The 18,589-nt window shown below is 40.6% G+C and overlaps 2 protein-coding genes across 2 annotated transcripts in view; one reads left to right on the top strand and one right to left on the bottom strand.

Annotated features, from left to right (window-relative positions):
• The window catches only part of dph1 (diphthamide biosynthesis 1), a 45,040-nt gene extending 33,432 nt beyond the window's left edge, over nucleotides 1–11,608 (bottom strand). Inside the window, exons 1-3 of the mRNA XM_028419379.1 lie at nucleotides 11,511–11,608; nucleotides 9,676–9,825; nucleotides 3,000–3,063 (exon numbers count right to left, since the gene is read on the bottom strand). Coding sequence (XP_028275180.1) covers nucleotides 3,000–3,063; nucleotides 9,676–9,825; nucleotides 11,511–11,562 — 266 coding nt within the window. The 5' untranslated portion in view covers nucleotides 11,563–11,608. The remainder of the gene's footprint in view (nucleotides 1–2,999; nucleotides 3,064–9,675; nucleotides 9,826–11,510) is intronic.
• A 733-nt stretch (nucleotides 11,609–12,341) lies between these two features.
• The window catches only part of rtn4rl1b (reticulon 4 receptor-like 1b), a 116,677-nt gene continuing 110,429 nt past the window's right edge, over nucleotides 12,342–18,589 (top strand). The window contains exon 1 of the mRNA XM_028419705.1: nucleotides 12,342–13,206. Within this exon, the coding sequence (XP_028275506.1) occupies nucleotides 13,194–13,206 (13 nt within the window). The 5' untranslated portion in view covers nucleotides 12,342–13,193. The remainder of the gene's footprint in view (nucleotides 13,207–18,589) is intronic.

Genomic DNA, 18,589 nt, shown 5'->3' with positions numbered 1-18,589 from the left:
TTGCCTGAGAGAAGAAACCCAGAGCAGCTACTGTTCACAAATGACTTGGTACTTCAGGTTAATTTGGCAGAAAGTGCACGGTAATACTGAAGGTGACTCAGATGAGCATGAGTGTTTCTCATTTTTGGAGTTGAGCAGTAAAGGACAAATGTTTAAAGAGATTTTAACAATAGTACTAAACTGCAGATGTTGAAAGGGGGCCGAATGTTGTCAAAATTAAAGGTTCACCAATCCTTAGAGTAAATTAACACATCTAAGGGTCTGGTTGGCTTGTCGAGCACCTTTCCTTCTGGTTGTTACTGCGGATATAGAGAGAACAGAAAGATATAGAAAGGTGGAAGTCAGGACATAAGAATGATAGACACACACTCTAATAGTGCTCATACGGAAAGGGTGAGCATTTTGGCCAGAGTGTATTAACTGCAGCATGGCCATAATTCAGAGCAGCTTGTTCTCATTAAGACTTAGCGGTCCATCCACTGAAGCTCCTTACTCTGAGGGCAGCTTAGCCCTTTCATCCCCATTTTGATATGGACCTCAGCCCTGTCTCCTGGGTACAAGGGAGGCAATGATGGTGATGGCAGAGCAGTCCAACTCCAGGGACTTCTGGTAACCCTTAACATAAGCTGGGTAACGCAAGGTCAGCTGCAGGCTGTGCCAACATCCAAAGGTTACTGTCATTAATTTCCTCCAACGAGCATGCTCAAATCCTTTGCTGGATAAACATTAGGATGGCTAGACCCGTGTGCTGGATTTTGATCATTGCAGCATTTGTTTCTGTTGCTGTCATAGCATTTATCATTAAGTAAATGTTTGTCATTGTTAAATTTTACATCTGCTATTGCAGTTGAGGCTTTTTACAGCTTGAGCTGCAGCCTCCTCAACAGAACATCATGGTTTTTCCGTAGGTTAACAATATTATCTGTGGGGTGGTGGGGGTCAGATTAAACATCCAGACACAGACAGCTTTCACCTTCAGGTTAAGCCTTTGAAGGGATCAGCCAAACACCATGTTCAGATTGTTACCAACACTAGCCTGACTTCCAGGGCACCACTACCTATCTGTGAGCACAAAACGGAGCGCTTTAATTCCTTTAGCGTCTCCTTACAAATCTGTAATTTTATCCTCAAATCAGAATCAAAAGATACATCCAACAGATAGTGCTGACCCCATAAGGTCATGGTTTGCTCTTACACATGATGTGGTTTTTAAGTAAAACAAAATTTTTACATGCATGTCACGCACAAAGACGTCAGTTCACCCTACACTGCAGCTTCTCCTATTGCTGTAGACTGTATTTTCAGAGGCATACACAGATTCACAGTGGCTATTTTAATGAGTCACTCTTGAGACCTGTCTCGTGGCCTGACCACTGTCTCAAGCAGTGGTCGCAAATCTCAGGCACTGCTTTAGTCAAAATATCTGCAAAAATAAAACTCATATTATAACAAATTGGAAACACACTTTATGAACTAACCCTCACAAGGTCCAAGACCTTTTGTCAATCTGTGCAGAATTTAAAAGATAATCAGTACTTTGCTTGGATCCTGGTATGGGTCCAAGAATAAAAGGATCCAAAAAAAGAAAGGAATGTATGAACTGCAATTCTTAGTAAGACAGCACTGGCATGAGGAAAAATGTCTTATGGGAGGGAATCTATACAGCAGGACCTAATGAAGGGAAACCGTGAGAACCATCTTCTCTGCACCAGTCAGACAAATGGTGTGGATGGTGAAGAGAGGGTGAAAAACCCAAAGATGAGAGCTAGAAGATGACCTATGGAGAAAGTGAGAAAAGCAATTAGTATCTGCTAATTGCTCTCATTACAAGAGATGGGACTGATTTAGCAGACTATGATGGACAGTGAGAATTCAAACATATAAATGTGGACTGCATAGCTATGCGATTTAAAAGCCATAGAACACACAGTGGTGGCTCTCAGTCTGATAACAGCAGGACTGATAAGACCAGACCCCATCATCAGAACTTCACTCTATCTTCGGTCTTGTGATAAAAAAGTAGAAATGACTGTTAAGAGAGTGACAGAAAGATAAAGTCATAGAAGAAGTCAGATACAGCAGGAGTAAAGATGAACAAAATGGTGGTGTAAGAAAGGAAGATAAAGCGGTAGAGAGACATTTCCCTGACCGTCACTTTTTAAAGTTTCATGATTTATTTGCTAAACTGGATCGGCTCGACACTGTGATATAAAGCGTATGTGATCACATAAATGCAATAATACATTAAAATTGATGTAATCCTAGCTTCCTTTGTGAGATCAAATATCTGAAGTTTATGGCAGCTCCCAGCACTCTATTCTTTATCTTGTCCATCTCGTAATCAGGTTGCTATTGACTAAATGCACATGAAAGGAGTCCACGCCGGGTGTTTCATGACAGCAACCATTTTCTTTGTTAGCACACAGCACCCCTGAGGAACAGAGGCCAGCTGAAGGTGAAACGACAACACAAACAGGGAAAAAGGGAGGCTTTACCTCGTATTCCACAGCTACCCTCACTTAAGTATATTAAAGACTGTGCATTTTTATTAACCAACCACTGAAGAGCAAATTGTATTTAGTGCACGGCAGTCCAAACCACAAGCTCAGGTTTGGAGACCATTAAGGCTGAAGCACTTTTGGCTGCAGGATGAAAAAAAAAATCTTTGTCTTTGTGATGGAGTGCTGGTCTGCACAGGGCATATGCAGACTGAAACTAGATGTAATTAACAAGAATAATATCTCCTCCCTACTCCAACTGCGAGCAGGGGAAGCTGTGATATCTGCTCTGTCCTAAAACAGCGTAATCGTGTCTCATTTTTCTACTGAATCCCTGATAGAGTCAAAGACGGGAAATTACGATAAACCTCTCACTCCTAATGAGCACCGAGTGGCCATGTCAGTTAATGTTCACACATGGCTTGCTTGACTTCTACATCTGCTGCTCACTCTCAGGCTCTCTTAACCAATCATAACATAAAGCTTCCCCTCCCTCCTTACCTCTCGATGATGTCAGCGATGGTACAGGCAAACATCTGCAGGCCCTCTGGAAGCTGCAGGGCAACTGGAGAGAGAGGGAAAGGCAAACGGAGAGGTCACATACCCACGTTAGAGTGATGGCAACATGTTATTTAATAAATCCTCGACAGCACAGCTATACATAGCTGCCACTACAGGTACAGAGTGACAGCAAACAGTGACATTTCAGGGCAATTTTCCTTCTGCCACTGTAGTACCGTTGGTTTGTTTTAGCAGGTGAAGGGCTGTTGGAAATATAGTCCAAACACCAGTCTCACAGGTAACACAGGTCTAGCTCTACAGCTCCCGGCCTGCTACTGGCTTTGCTTATGACACTTCCACTGTTTCTCCCAGTTGCCCCAACTCCAAAGGTACAATTTAACATGGACGAACTGATGGAACTGAAATGAATCAAGCAGCAAACGTGCACTGCACTTGCTGATATGTGTAGACCACAGCAGATACAGCATGGAACACCACCTGACACATGAAGCGATGGAAAAAGCCTTGTTTAAGGGCAGGATTTGGTAAGTGGACTGAGCCATGTTTCCCATTCATTTTGATGAATATTAAACACGAAGCATAGTATGCCTGCTGTCATCTCAAGGGGACTTTGTCAGCAAGATGATGTACACAGATGAAGACAGCACTATGTTAAGTCTTAGTTAGATTAGTGATAGCTGAGCAAAAATGTAAATGAAAATCCAAAGGTCCTTACATGTAGATAAGTCTCATGGTTTTGCATGAAATATCAAGATATATCAAGTATCCGAGATGTCTTTTAGTGTACATTTATCCTGCCATCTCATCATCAAATAAACATGATGACATCTTAGTATCAGAGGCTAGTAAGATATTGATGATGTCAAGTATAACTCCTCAAGGAATAAATGAGAAGGAATCAGAGCATGAAGAGGATGAGAACGAGAAGATGAGCGTGACAGATTAGTGGGAGAGAGTGCAAATGTGGTGCTCTGGAATGGCTAAAAAACCCATATAATAATTATACTTCCTCTATTTTACATTCTTTTTCAATTTTAAACACAAAGTGTGAAAATGTTATTAACAAATCAGGATGCTACTAATGATAATTTCACAAGCAGGGAAGAGCAGTCAGGGATTTATCAAATCTGAGAGGCTGACAGTGGCTATTAATTTATTCTGCTGGTTTATTATAAAACATGGCAATACATTTTTTGTTGTGACCAATCCATTAATGCAAATACTCCAGGAAAGGTTTCAATATAAAATGTCAGCATGATGGTGATTCACAGGATAAGGATAAATAAATACATTACATCCAGGTAAGTGGTAGGCTGGCAACGTGAGACCATATCCATGTGTCAAAAGATTCCCTTGTTTCAACTGTTATGTTATTTTCATCCATTCACTGTTTGTTAAGTTTAATTTCACAAACATGCATGCACTAGGGTTCAATAGTTCAGTGTTTGACACACTGAGTGAGCACCTGGGGACAAAGGCTTTGTTTCAATCAACCATGACATTTTCTCCCAGTCAAACTCTGTCACACCTTACTTCAATAAATCCATCAGAGTCTCAGTGGACACTTACAATTCGAAGACACTGAATTCAGCCCACAAATGTTTTCACATGACTAGGTCTGAAACGATTTCAAAACTTCAGTGCCAGACGGCATTAAACAATAAAAGCTGGGACAGACTAAAGGCCAAGGAGGTTGAGGGAGGACAGTCATGAGATGGAGTGATAGATGGAGCGGTGCTAAGAGGAGGAGCGAGAGCACTTCTTACTGATGAAAGGTTAAGGGATCACCAAGCACTCATGCAGACAGTGAGAGACAGGTCATTACCTAGAAAAGGGCAAGTTTATTAACAGAGAAAGGTTTCAGAGCACACCTCTGCCTCAGCTGACAGAAGCAAAGAGCCTTCTCCATCTGCTGCCCCCAGTGAAAGGTGAGTCAGATGCTAGAGGTGGGCATTGCTGTGTGAATACATGTTTGAGTTTGCACGCGAGCATGATAAGCTGCCTGATTTCAGAAGTGCATCCCTGCCCAAACACGCAGACCACCCTGACAACAGGGGCACAAACAAACTTGAGGAATGTGGTGTTTACAGAGTTTTACTACTCTGAGCCACTGTTGCACAACTTTCTTAACATGTAGTGAAGAAAGAGTCTGTAATTTTGTTGACGCTGCTATTGTTGCAACACTAATGGCTGCACAGGTAACTAGAGAGCTACACGGAGGATTATGTTAACAATCAAAGACAGAAGACAAACTTAGAAAATGCTGGAAAGACCAATTTATCAGTGAACAGCAGGCTGCACGGACAAAGCTGAGGGATTACTGCGAGCCTTCGAAAGGGGGGGTTATGGCTAGAAAGATGAGAATAAGTCTATAGACAGGTTTTATAGCATAGTAAATTAATTGTTGTGGGCGTAAACGCGTAATAAATGCATATGTGATGAGTTGTCAATCAACTGCTTTGTATGCAACAAAAACAGTAGCCTGCTATGTCGTCTGTGTTGACGACATATAGAATGCCCAGCATACAAAACAAGAGAAACAACTGTTTAGAAAAGTCTAGAGTAAACAACATGGCCGACCCACAATGCACCATTTTGTATTAGGAGCCATTCCTTGCTTAAGTTGCTTGTGTGCTTATAAAAAATAATCTTGTTGAGAGGTCCACTTCCGGTTCAACTTTCGGGCAGACGGTGTCACATTATCTTCAATCGCTCTTTGATAAAAAGCAGAATTCATGGCTGAATCAATAATTGAAAGTTGCCCAGTCCCTCAGGCTGCAAAGCAACTCAAAAGTATAACATTTCCAGCACCATGCTGCCGGGACAAATTAGCAGACATTTAAAATCTGTCATTTTCGGATTTAAATATCCTGCCAGATTTAGGCTTCCAAAACCTTTATTCTGTGGGCCTTAGAGAGCTCTTTAGCTTTTGGCATGATGGCACATGCTATTAGATAACAAAGAGAACACCAGGCCACAGATGTCAGATGTTTAAATAAGACAGGTTTAGCCTATCAGGTCATGGGATTCATCTGGTTTTTATTGGCATTTATTTTCATGGAAATAACAATATGTTAGTTAATATGTCATTTCTCAGCACATATCATAAAAAATGACTGTTTAAGGTAACAATTTCCATGTCTAATAAGAACATTTGAATGCTGAGCTGCTTCTTATTTTGGGATTCAAGTTTCTCTGAATGTTATGTTGCTTATTTTTCCACACACACACTTCACCCTGCCATAAATGTAACAACACTGAAAAAACTGCTGCATGTGGTGCTTATTGTCTTAAAGCTCAACGAAACATCTAAGAGAAAATGTCAACTGTGCAGATCTTTTTATTATGTTGGGTTTAGTTCTAAGAAGACCTTGGGAAATACAGAACAACTCCCTGGATATTTCACAATTACCCCAGGGAAACACATTCACAGATCCCACAGAGAAGGTCCCTTGTGATACTCAGGGCCGCTCCGCTTTCTTTTCCTAAAATACGATTAAGCAGACATGTGGACGGCTGAACAACTGTTACAAAACATTAAAGTGAACATAAACAGAACTTAAAAACTGTTGATCAAATCTAAATAAGAGGCCACAAATAACCATCCATCCATTTTCAACCTGCTTTGTTCTGTACTGCAGGGTCATAGGGGGGGCTGGAGCCGTGGATCCCAGCTGTCAAAGGGGCAAGCGCAGACAGGTTGCCAGTCTTTTACAGAACTAAAACAGAAGACAACAACATCCGCTGACAGCCAATTTAGATTTCCCAATTAACCTTACATATGTGTTTTTGGGATGTGAGGAACCCGGTGTGCCAGGAGAAAACCCATGGGAGAACCTGCTCCACACAGAAAGGCAGTGCTAAAAAGTTCAGGGCTGAGAGATACATCAGCTGGTTCAGCAGATATCCTAAAAAGATTTTATGCAGGTTTTATATTAGTAGCTCTGGGCCAATGTGGGAGCAGAGATGCACATATGGAATAACACAAGCATATACTACACTTTCAATGAAATCATGCTGTGCTAGAAGGTACACGTTCGGTTGCGAATGTCCCAAATACTGGCCATATTTTCTACAAAATATGAACATGTTGCTTCCATCTTATCTGAAAATGAGTAGCCTGAGGAACCTGGATACAAAACTCAAGAGAGTTTTTAATGAATTTTTTTCTTCACCTGTCTTTTTGACTGAATGTTGCGGTGCAGACAGAAGCTGAAGCTGCTGAACAAGTTTATATGCGAGAGAGCGAGAGAGAGGCACCACAACCTATAACTAAACAACACACACTTTTATTTAAAAGAAAAAAAGAATTATGCAAAACAAAATGCAAGTTGAGTATTTATAGACTCGGGGAAAAAAAAGACACTGCACAGGCAAAATAAAATTTCACTGTGTGTTCCTCAGTCCTCGATTTCAAAAGAACAGTGTGAGATTCAAGAGGAGTTCAAAGGATGACAAAGAAACAGATGGGCACAAAGAGGTGCAGAGAGAGACAGGGGTGATAAGGTGAGTTCTGCTCTCTGAGTTCAGAGAGAGAGGATGTGCTCTGATAAAAAAAAAATGTCACACAACAAAAAGAGCAAAGCCAGCAGGCTGCAGTAAACCACACACTCCCAACAGGGCCATCTAAAAGATGATTCAATCCTCTTGGCATGCCATCTGCATATTTCCACCCAAGGCAGGAAAGGACAGAAGACTGCACATTTTGACATTTATATTAGTGAAGGACGCTTTTTTTTCTTCGGCTGGAGGCCTCCATTGACACATTAGCCCCTGACCCGTTTTACAAGAGAAGCCAAACATCAGGAAATGTCAAAATATACACGTAAAAACGTGTGAGGGCAGAAGCTGAAGTGTGTGTGTGCACTCTAAAGTACAAAAATAGTTGACTCACAATTCAAACCCCCGGAATCTATTTCTATGTCATTGTGAAGACTGCTTACTCACATGTGCAGTTTAATAAGCTTGTGAGGGCCAAACAAGCAAAAAAAACAATTGTTTTGTGTGTTTTAAAAACTAGAAAAATAAAAAAATTAAACTGATTCTGAATAACAATATAAAGTTTGCCGTGTATTCCATTATTGTGCTGAAACCATAAATCTTCACTACCCACAATGCAACTAAAGGACTAGCATTTGAAGTGAGGGTGGAGTAAGTTATATAGGTAGTTACTCATATGGCCTGGAGCTGCCAGCCTCCAGTAAGAATGAGGAGCGGGCTACAAAGGTAAACTCACTCATTATTACCTACAGACCCAACTCATAGCAGCTCAAGTGACATCTGAAGAGGTACACTGGATATCAGTAAAATGCATTTTTTTAAAGCAGTAGATCTCTGGACACACATGCTGTGGTGGTGAAAGACATTAAAAAAAAAAAGACTCGCCAACACACTTTTAATACAGGTGCTGCAACAACATTTCAGATAACAATACCAAAACCAAATCTTATTGTTTTAGTTTGACTACATTTAAGGAGACTCAAAATAGAATGTCACATATATTGTGGGGCTTTTACTTGTGACTGCTCAAGAACTTACATTATGCTTTCAATATGGGTCCAATATGTTATTATTTGTTTCAGCTGTAGTCTACACTAATCCGTCTTTATGGACGAAGGGAAGAAATCTGAGTTTGGTCTCTATCAGTAGCAGTTGAAGTGTAGCCTTCCAAATCTCTCAATGACACATAAGTGCACTTCGTGGTGGAAGTGATACCCCTCCAAAATCAAAGAGGGCTAATGCATCCTGTCCATTCAGTGTTAAGTGACTCTAAAACACAGTGTTCACGCTGACCAATAGGAGAAAACACGCCACACTGAATAACATCACTCCACAGATACAAATAGATCTCACCACTCTGCTCAGTGACGTTAGAGTTAATGACACAGTCAACAAACGATGACCAGGTTGGTCTTTTGAAAACTAGGTCTGTTTTTGATTTGTACCAACACTGGATAAACTTTACAAGTTAACAATTGTACAATAAAGTCATCAATGTAGGTCGAAGCACTGATAGAGTTGTGGACGGCATTTTAAATGAATGCTTCCATAATCTGTCCCTGTGTGTGCATAATGCCCTCCATCCCTGGCTCTCACACATTCATAATAGTTAATGAGGTGTGAGTAACAATACAGGTACTGCTGTGCTGAATTGTTTCATAAACTTGTATTGACACTGACATTTAATAAGTCATTAAATACGTATTTTTGAATCGATGCGTGTTTGTGTGTGTCTGGTTACGGGACGCAGATCCTTTAACAAAAGAGTAAATTCTGCTGCAACCCTGAGATAACTGTAAATTGGAACCATTCCTCTTATGTAAATACACGCAGTTAGAAGACAGATGCAGATCCTTTACCTCCAAATACTTCATCCAGGCTCCTATCCAATTCAGCTAATTCAAATTAATTCAGCAGCATGATGTGCAATTTTAAATCCCAGCAGATGCCATTTAGATGCATGAGCATCTTGGACACACTAAGACTAATTGCGAGCATTAAAAAAATGAAAAAATAAAATGGTAGAACTCAGCCATTATGTAATTTATATGTTATGTTAAATCTCTACTACACTACCCAGACCTCATGTTACTTTGTCTACAACGTGTATTCTCAATCTGTTAAGTATCATGTTTCAAATATGTCAAGTGTTTACCTCTCTTCGCATTCGCTTGTCTCACTCGCCAAACCGTTTTGTGGATCTCAAAGTTGTAATTTGCAGGCAGGGCTTTGATTGCCTCCTGTAACTCAGGATCTTGGAGGATTTCATCTGGAATTTGGTTGGCTACCCGCCGTGGCCCTCGGGCTGGAGAGAAAGTAAAATTATTGTTAGTACTGTAAGCAATGTGGTTAACACAGTGTGAGACAGCCATAAACTTTAAAGTCTGGTAAGTTGTTCTCCCAACAGGGAACACATCAATGGGTTTGAGAGATAGGCAGCAGCATGACTTTGTCTTTATATGAAAGACTAAGGGGAATTTTATTCAGGTCCAAAGCAGCTCCTTTTGTTCTCATGTATAAGTAAGATTTCAATGACAATCACAATGTGTGCTTTTTTAATGACTTTCTTGTATTTTGGGCTTCTAAGCTGCTGGCTGTGGGAATTTTACAATGACACTAATTAACTTTGCAACTTCTTTATATACATTTCAGTAATTAATAATAATATAGAAACTCCAAACTGTATTTTTGCTATTAGACATGCATTTTTTTTGTTTTTTGCTCTATAACAGCTGTGGAAATGAGAAAAGGCCAGATTAACTTGATGCTGATTTTACAGCAAAGCCCAAGAAAAACATATATTTAAATCATACATTAAACAGAAATTAAAGAAGTAAAATATTTCAAGCTGAGTGTAAATAAGAGCAAACTGCTCTGCCTCATAATTGCTCTTCCTGCTCCATCTGTCACTATTCAACAATTGAAGTAAACTTGCAGAGAGATGCAGAAAGTATGGCGCAGGAGCTTTCTGCAAAGTAAAACTGAGGCTGTGAAACTAACATCATGGTGGCTATTAAACAAGAAGCCTTTGATGACAGTTTCAATAAGCACCTAAAAACTATGTTCTAATTGATCCAAATTGTTTGTTTATATTGATTTTATATCACATGGTCTTATTGTCAGGAGGTGCTGTTTTTTTCTACATGTAAATTGTGTTTTGATGATTTTACTCTGTTTTGTTGTATATATAGTGTCTTTGAATATCTTTTTATTTTCAGTTTATCACCCTTATCCTACCTTGTGAAATGTTCTGATGCATTTAATACAGGAGCCAATGCTGCAATTCAATAATATAATGATAATGTTTAACAGTGGCCAGAGGCATTATTGCTTTTCCAATACAAATACCTATATTTCATTTTTTTTGCACTAAACCTAAAGCTTCATTAAAAAAACAACATACAGTTTATGTATGCTGAAATCAAAGTTACAAACAATTCTAGTCTCTGTGTCTTTATTGAACACACCCTTTAAACATTTACAGTGGACGTGGGGGAAAGATGTGAACTGTGAACACTAACGAGGGAGTAACCTACTACAAGCATTTATGGAGCCTCCAGATTATCACACATTTCGTCACTCACGTTGATGGAGGGGCCCGTGTCCATTAACCCTGAGTGTTATATTCTGTCGTTGTCATAAACGTAGTTAAACACTTTATATACAACTTTCTCTGAATGACGCATTTGAATGTGACAAGGATCTCGAGAGTGCTGAACGTTATTTGGATGCTAACTGTTAGCCTAAAAGTAAATATTTGGCCGTGTACATATAGCTAATTGGAATAACACAAGCTGAATAAACTAGTTAGCACGGCGCAGACTACACAACGTTCCCCGTGTTTCTGTTAGCGTCGTAGCCCTACAGTTGTGCTGTTCTGATTGACGAGAAAAAAACAACTCGACGTATTTCAGCTCATCGAGCAGAAGCAGAATAGTTTTCATAAAACGTCTCCGGTTTAATTATTTCATGTGTATTGTCATTATTTACCTGTGGGCTTTTTGGCAGGAACAATCTGCACTTCACTCGAGGACGCTGCCATGTTTTCCTCCCAAACATGACACACGTGAGGGACAGAAAGGCGAAAGGAATCGACTGAAGGAGGCAGGAAGAGAAGCGGAGCACCGATATAATCGATGTCACTGAATGGGACAGCGGGACCATTCTGATAAAATGGGTTCAGTGTAAACATTTTCTGTGCGGTAAAGAGTTTTAAGAGCAGTGTTTTAAACGTATTTATTTTATATATTTTTTTAACCTGAGTAATATAATCCAATTTAAGAAAGCAACAAAGTAAAATAATGTCATAATTCATTTTTAAAAGGAAAAATAAATCATTGAAACTATGTGACTAAAATTTCTATTCAAAAACCAAGATAAAATCTTACCGCCAAATGGCAAGGTCATTTATACAATTAATTTAAGGCGGCGCCATCAATGCATTTACATTAGAATAGAAAATAAAATAATAAATAAATAAATGAAATATATCCGCTTCTGCGTGTGTACTATAGGCTACGTGTGCACGTGTGTCCGTGACAGACAGAGGCTCAGTTTATCTGCATCGGCTCATTATCTATAAAATGTATTGATCTGTTTGAAGGCTATTGGATCAGCTTTTTTTTTTGAAAGCTGTCTGAATGAGCTGCCTGACAGATCCCCAATCCCCCTCCTGACGCCCTGCCTGCTGGTTAAAATTATAGCTGTTGAATGCGAGTCTTTTCTCTTCCACTTGTGTCATATCAAATTTATTATGAAGACCTCTGGTGTCAGGGAGCAGCGTGCGTCTCAGGCTGGCGCAGACAGGGACACAGGGAGAGGGATGGAGCAGCGCGCTGCCCGGTGGAGGGGCTGAGGCGTTAACACACTTTTCTCCCTCCTTGAGCGCATCAGCGAGCTCTGATCCATAGGTGGAAAGCAGAGAGATGTTCACAGACAAGATCACAGAAATGTAACAATTACGAGTGGAGAGAGGAGAGCTGAAAAAGGGGGAGGATTTTAAGGAAACCGACGGCATCAAAGTCTACATTATTAAGGAGGATTTGAGGAGCCTGCGTGTATAATCCGACATCAGAGGCGGAATGTGAATCCAAATAACTTATGTTAATTAGAGATTTTAACGACTATGATGCGATTTGAACGGCTCTGAAGCACCGAGAGAAGAATTTCAGATTGGCCACTTGAATTTGTGGTGTTTGGAGTGTGTGTCTGTTCACCGTCGACTTGCCCCCAGAACTGATTTGAAGCCTGTACGCGGTGTTTTTGGGGTCTCAGAAGGAGTTGGCTGTCAGGTTGGTTGTGTTAGACTGGCTGTGCGTTTGTGCCCATCTCGCACACACTGGAGTTATTTCTGACTAGAAGGGATGATTTCTGAGCGCGCCTCTTTTCCCAAGTGATTGTCCCATCATCTCTTAGGTCCGACTGCCAGACTTTGTAAAAAAAAAAAAAAAAAAAAAAAAAAGAATTGTTTTGTCAATGTTTAACCCTAACACAGACCCACGGCAGTCTGCAGTGCAACTCAATACAGTGGATCGCAAGAAAAAGGAGCGACAGTTCTCACGACGAGCCACGGAAAGCTCCGGATCAACTTCACAACTATCAAGTTTAAAGTCTGGAATATAAGAATAGATGATTCTCAGAGGACATAAGACGAAGTGCACCTAGGCCTGCAAAATGTTCAAAAGGGGTAAGTCAACTTTTACCCTGAATTAATCACCCCCCCCCCCCCCCCACACACACACACACACACACACACCCTCTTCCTAATTCTACTACCATTATGGTGGATTTTACGCTATAGACGAATCTCCTGCTTGTACTTTCTTTTGTGACGCTACAACATGATACATTCATATGTAACGCACCATGCTGCCCCGCAGATGTGTTATTACAGCAGACGATGCGCCATTTGAAGCGCGTCTTTAATTTGCACAACACGCACTGAAGGTTTCTGGGAATTAAATATTCATCTGTGTAAGGATACATGGGGACGACTGTGTGATATTAATACAGTTCATGCCGCACTGCAGTTTATGACTTGTACCCCGGTCACAAGACTGTATCTCTCTCTCTCTCTCTCTCTCTCTCTCTCTCTCCCAGCGTTGCACTGCTGGAGCATCATCATTATTATTATTACAGTTTGCTTGTGTGTCAGTACATTTATATGTCATAGATGATATCAGGGGTGTTCTCCGCTGGCCACACAAACTATATGAGCATCCAAGACCTTTAGCACCTCATGTATAAAAACACAAAGATCCTCTGAAAGTTTTAATATCCACATCCCACGGACAGATACACATCACCCTCTTACCTGATGATCTTTGTCCCATGGAGCTGCTTCCCTTCATTCTGGGCTTCACTGTAATTAGCTATAGCTGCACTGTATCTCTGACAACAGTGAGAGTAAAACCTCTAATGAGAATAGATTACTGTACTACATACTCCCACTGAGCTATAATTGGGAGAGTGAAATCATAGTGAAATTAAACTGTTTCTCATTTTTACCAGGACCCTCGAGACCCTCCAGAGACCCCTGCATATACCCGAGTCCACTTTAGCAGCCAATGATTTTACTTTATCGCATTGTCATAACCCAAACCTGACCTGCTCTGTTTATAGCAGACTAACACTATCAAAAAGCCACACACACTCAAACAAACGGTAGATTCTCGTGCTTGTATTTATTCAGGCAGTCTCATGAAAAACCATCTGTTTAGAGTGTTTGTTTCTGCTGCGTGCCTCGGGGGCAGAGGAAAAACAACATGTTTTTCGTGCTGCCATCGGATCGATTATTGCTGTTCCAACAGTCGAGATGAAACAAACCATGGTGATGAGAGCTTATAGCTGTAAGAGCTTTGAGGGGAGGTTTAATGTCTGAACCTGCATCCTGACGGTAACTGATCTTGCTTGACAAGATGTGAACAGCTCATTCTCACAGTTTATGGAAAGTGTTATGTCTGGATTTTTTTTGAGGACTATGACTCACGATGTATGTTCCTGAAGAGGCTCTTTAGAGTTTAATGCACGAGCGAATCCGTCTGGTTTGTGTCAAACTAATGGACATGTTGGTAAGTGATCGTAGGCTGTCATCAACAGATCCATGAGAAGATGATTTTTTTCTCCCAGCACACTTAAATCCGCATTCGTGTTGAGGGTTAAATGGAAGCATAAAGAAGGAGATAGGCACCTTGTATTCCAGACATGCTCTTATCCCATCCTTCATCCGAAGGCTTCTGTATGTGCATCACCTGTCTCACTGCCGCACGGAGCTGGACAGAAAATCACTTAATTCAAGACAAATGACTTTAAAGTACAGATTTCACCAGCCTGCCAAAAGTGCTCAGTATGCCAACATGTCTGAGTCTACTATAGTGAAGCAGAGATGCGTCAGCTTTGGCAGGAACAGTGCACAAGTTCTCTGGTGACTTTGAATTTTTTTTTTTTTGCACCTAAAATAACACATTCTAGGGAGCCTGGCTGATGCATCTGGCACAGGGTTTACTGTGACAGATCCACCATTCACAAACACATAAAAGTACATTAGTTCACACACACACACTGGCAGCACCTCTCAGGTTGACTTGTGTCTAACTCTGCCTAATTAGCATGTTAAAGGAGTAGCCACTCATGTTTTATGGTGGGCAGTGTTTGGTCGACGCTTTGTCTGACAGCTTCCGGATGCTCATCTCTTCATCTTTGTGTGCAGATAGATTATTGCTGAGACAAGGTATGGTTATGTCCTACAATCTGCAAACATGTATATTAATTGAGGTGTATATTCAACTGCAGGTGAGACAACACTGTGCTCATATCTCTGTTTGAACAGCCAGAATATCATTTCTGCCGGATTCTGCTTGTGTGTGCTCATGTCTTTTCTGGTTTATAGAGCAACATGTGCAAGTCTGTATATCTACATGTGTACAATCACACACGTCACTCTCTGTCTGTCTTTCTGTCTTCCTTTTCACAATCTCTCTTTATTTTTTTCTTTCTAAGAACCAGTGAGCCATAGAGTGGGCACCAGGGATGATCTGTCAGAACAGCTCCAAGACGGAAAGGACAAGATGTCCACTGCATATATATATATACCGTGCTGTGACGTGCTGTAATTGCTTCTACGTGTTGTTCAAGATTATTGTAGGAAGCTCAGCTATTTTTCTTTCTGCTTAGCTGCATAACAAATGATCCGTGCAGACAGACACAGACAGGTACGCAACTCATATTGCTGACTCACACACAAAAAGTAAACACTTGTGTCGGCGTGCACCCGTTCCTATCCCGTCTGCAAACACAAAGGCACATATTGGACTCCTCTCATTGTGACAATGGTTGTTCCATAATATTCTAATGGCTTTGCATGTTTTCGCTCATTCACTACCCCTGGACGTTATAGATTTTTTGACTCCCATGGGCAGCTGCTTGCTTTCTGCTTCAAAACAACATAAAAATCAATTTGCAAATACTTGAAACACGCTTGAGAATAACACAAAAAACAATGGGTTTCATTGTGATGCTATTTTCATTAGTCATGATGGTGTTAAAGGTGAATTTAACTGCTTGAAGGGTATCTTAAAATCATGGTGTGCATTTCATTTTGATCCATCTTTGGATACAATCAACAACACTGCGTTATGCAAAAACACCCTAACAACATGGCTTGCTATGAATTTGATGAAATCCACACAAAAGATGTCTGTACCTGCCAAACATTCCTCACTGGAGCTGTGTTGATCAACATCACTTGTTGTGCAGCCACAAGCACAGATGGCTTATCCCCCCAGCAAGATGGATTCATGTGAGTTTTCTCACCAGACTTGGAGCAAGTCAAACAACAGTCACAGTGAAGAAGAGGAAGGCTTGACCCTGGATTCTGTGGGTCCAGTCTGAGGAAAAAGGGAGAGCCCGTTATACGACATATACACAGAACATATCACAGAAAGCCATAGGTGAAAGTAAAGTCACTAAATTCGGTATTTAAGTGTTAAGCGGTTTTAAGCACCAGAACTACATGCCTTATATACCTCAGCCCTCATACCTGAACTTTAAGCTGATCCACCATGACCCACAAATCCAATCTGAAATGGGATTCTGAAGCACTTACAAAAATAATGACACAATGACACACGCACATGTACACACAGAGTTTTTTTAGTGCATGTCAGTCTTTTAAGATAAGACTAATTAAGATTTTCACTTCATTTAATATGATGAGCATTTTTAATGGAATTTAGTGAGCGGATCATACAAGCGTTGTGTTTGTGCACACATGCCTATACACCAGAAATTGTATGCTGACTAATTAATTGACATTTTTTATGTCATAAACTTATCATCTAAAAAACACATCTTCCATTTACTGTAGCTGACAATATGCAGAGATAATTACTTGTAGCGATTATGACATGCTGTGGAATTAAACATCGCATTTTGAAATTTAGATGCAATTATGAGTTTTGACTTTACAGCAGCACATTGATGATGATGTTTTCAGTGCTAGCAGACAGCATGGGGAGGATTTGCCAATAATGACTTCAACACAATAAATGCTGGAAAAACAGGGAAACGCTTGCGTCCTCTGCTCTTCAGCTTTCCAGCTCCGCTCACTCACAGACCTGTGTGTGTCAGAGCAGCTCTTCAGCCACAGCTCCAGCCCTGCTTTCTGTAATATCAAATAACCACAGACGTCAAGGGGCTCCTCTTTTCTGTTAGGGAGATGTGTTTGACCAAAGAACAGTATGACTCATGTATATCTAGTGCTGTGTTGATGATTATAAAGCATAATAATGAAGCCATGAAAACAAATTATCTTATTTTGGAGCCAATGTGCAGAGACTTCACTTAAATAAGATGGACATGGTCCAGTTCTGGTGATTTGAAATGTTGACAGAAATTTGTGCAAAGCCCATCCATCACCGTGTGTGTTGCAAACCTTGAGGCCCAGGGAAGGTTCTATATAAGAAAAGAGAATAGATTACCCACTCATATTATCACCTTCCTAATCCTCTCATGGTGTCAGCCTTCTGCTATCACTCCTCGTCAGCTCTGCATTGTTGTACTTTTTCAGCGTGACTTGTGTTTCTGTGCGGGTGAGAGGCAGTGTGGACTGATGAGTGAGGAGAGAAGTGAGGGGGATAATGTAGAGAGGAGCAAAAAATATAAACCTCAAACCGATCCCCTTAAATCTTTCTAAGCTGCCTGAAAAATAGAAAGCGAAACTGAGTGGAGGATGACATTTCTACTTCTGTCTGACAGTTGTTTTAAGAATGTAAATTTTAAGAACAATAGACGCTTGAAGTGGAACTTATTGTGTTTTTGCCTGAGAAAAAGTGAACAAACAGGCCTATTGGTAGTCTGTAGGAAACACAGAATTGAGGGTAATTGACAGAAGAACATTACCAATTAGGGGATAGCTGAGTCACATTTATTATCCCGCCACACGGTGCACCTCTGGCCCTGTCGGTGCATTCCAAATATCTGATTTAGCCAAAAGCCATTCATTTAGTGCCTGGTACTCAGGAGTGTTTCCATGGAAGACTCTGGCAGTGTTTCATCACATGACACCTAACAGAAGATGACAAATAATAAACAACTCTGTGTGTGTATGGAGGAGTGTGTGTGTGACTGGTGTGCATGTCACTTCTTTGCCATGAACTGTTGTTTTTTTCTAGGAGCCATTTCACACTTCCCTGTCAACCATTTCACACTGAATTAGGTCATGAGGGCTCTGAGTTTAGAAGTGGATGCAGTGCTCTTATGCAGCCGAGGACTCTCTTATTAATGCAGTCTGAAGAGACATCTGAGTGATTAAATCCATGCAATATTTTCACTTGCAAAAGGGGACTGGAGTAAAAAAAAATACAGAACAGGCATAGACAGATCAGGCACCATCACCATTTGTCCTTCATTGAAAAAAAAAAATCACCTGAATTTTGTGAAAACGCCATTTTCTCGTCCTTTGTTGTGGAAATGAGATGCAAGGATGGTCATTAGTGGATGATAATGAGGTGAAAAAGACAAACAACCTAAGCCCTGTTGGTTTTTCTAATATTAATAATTAATTTGTGATT

This window comes from Parambassis ranga, chromosome 13, assembly GCF_900634625.1.
Source record: "Parambassis ranga chromosome 13, fParRan2.1, whole genome shotgun sequence".
NCBI lineage: Eukaryota > Metazoa > Chordata > Actinopteri > Ambassidae > Parambassis > Parambassis ranga.
This window is presented reverse-complemented; position numbering and strand designations above follow the sequence as displayed.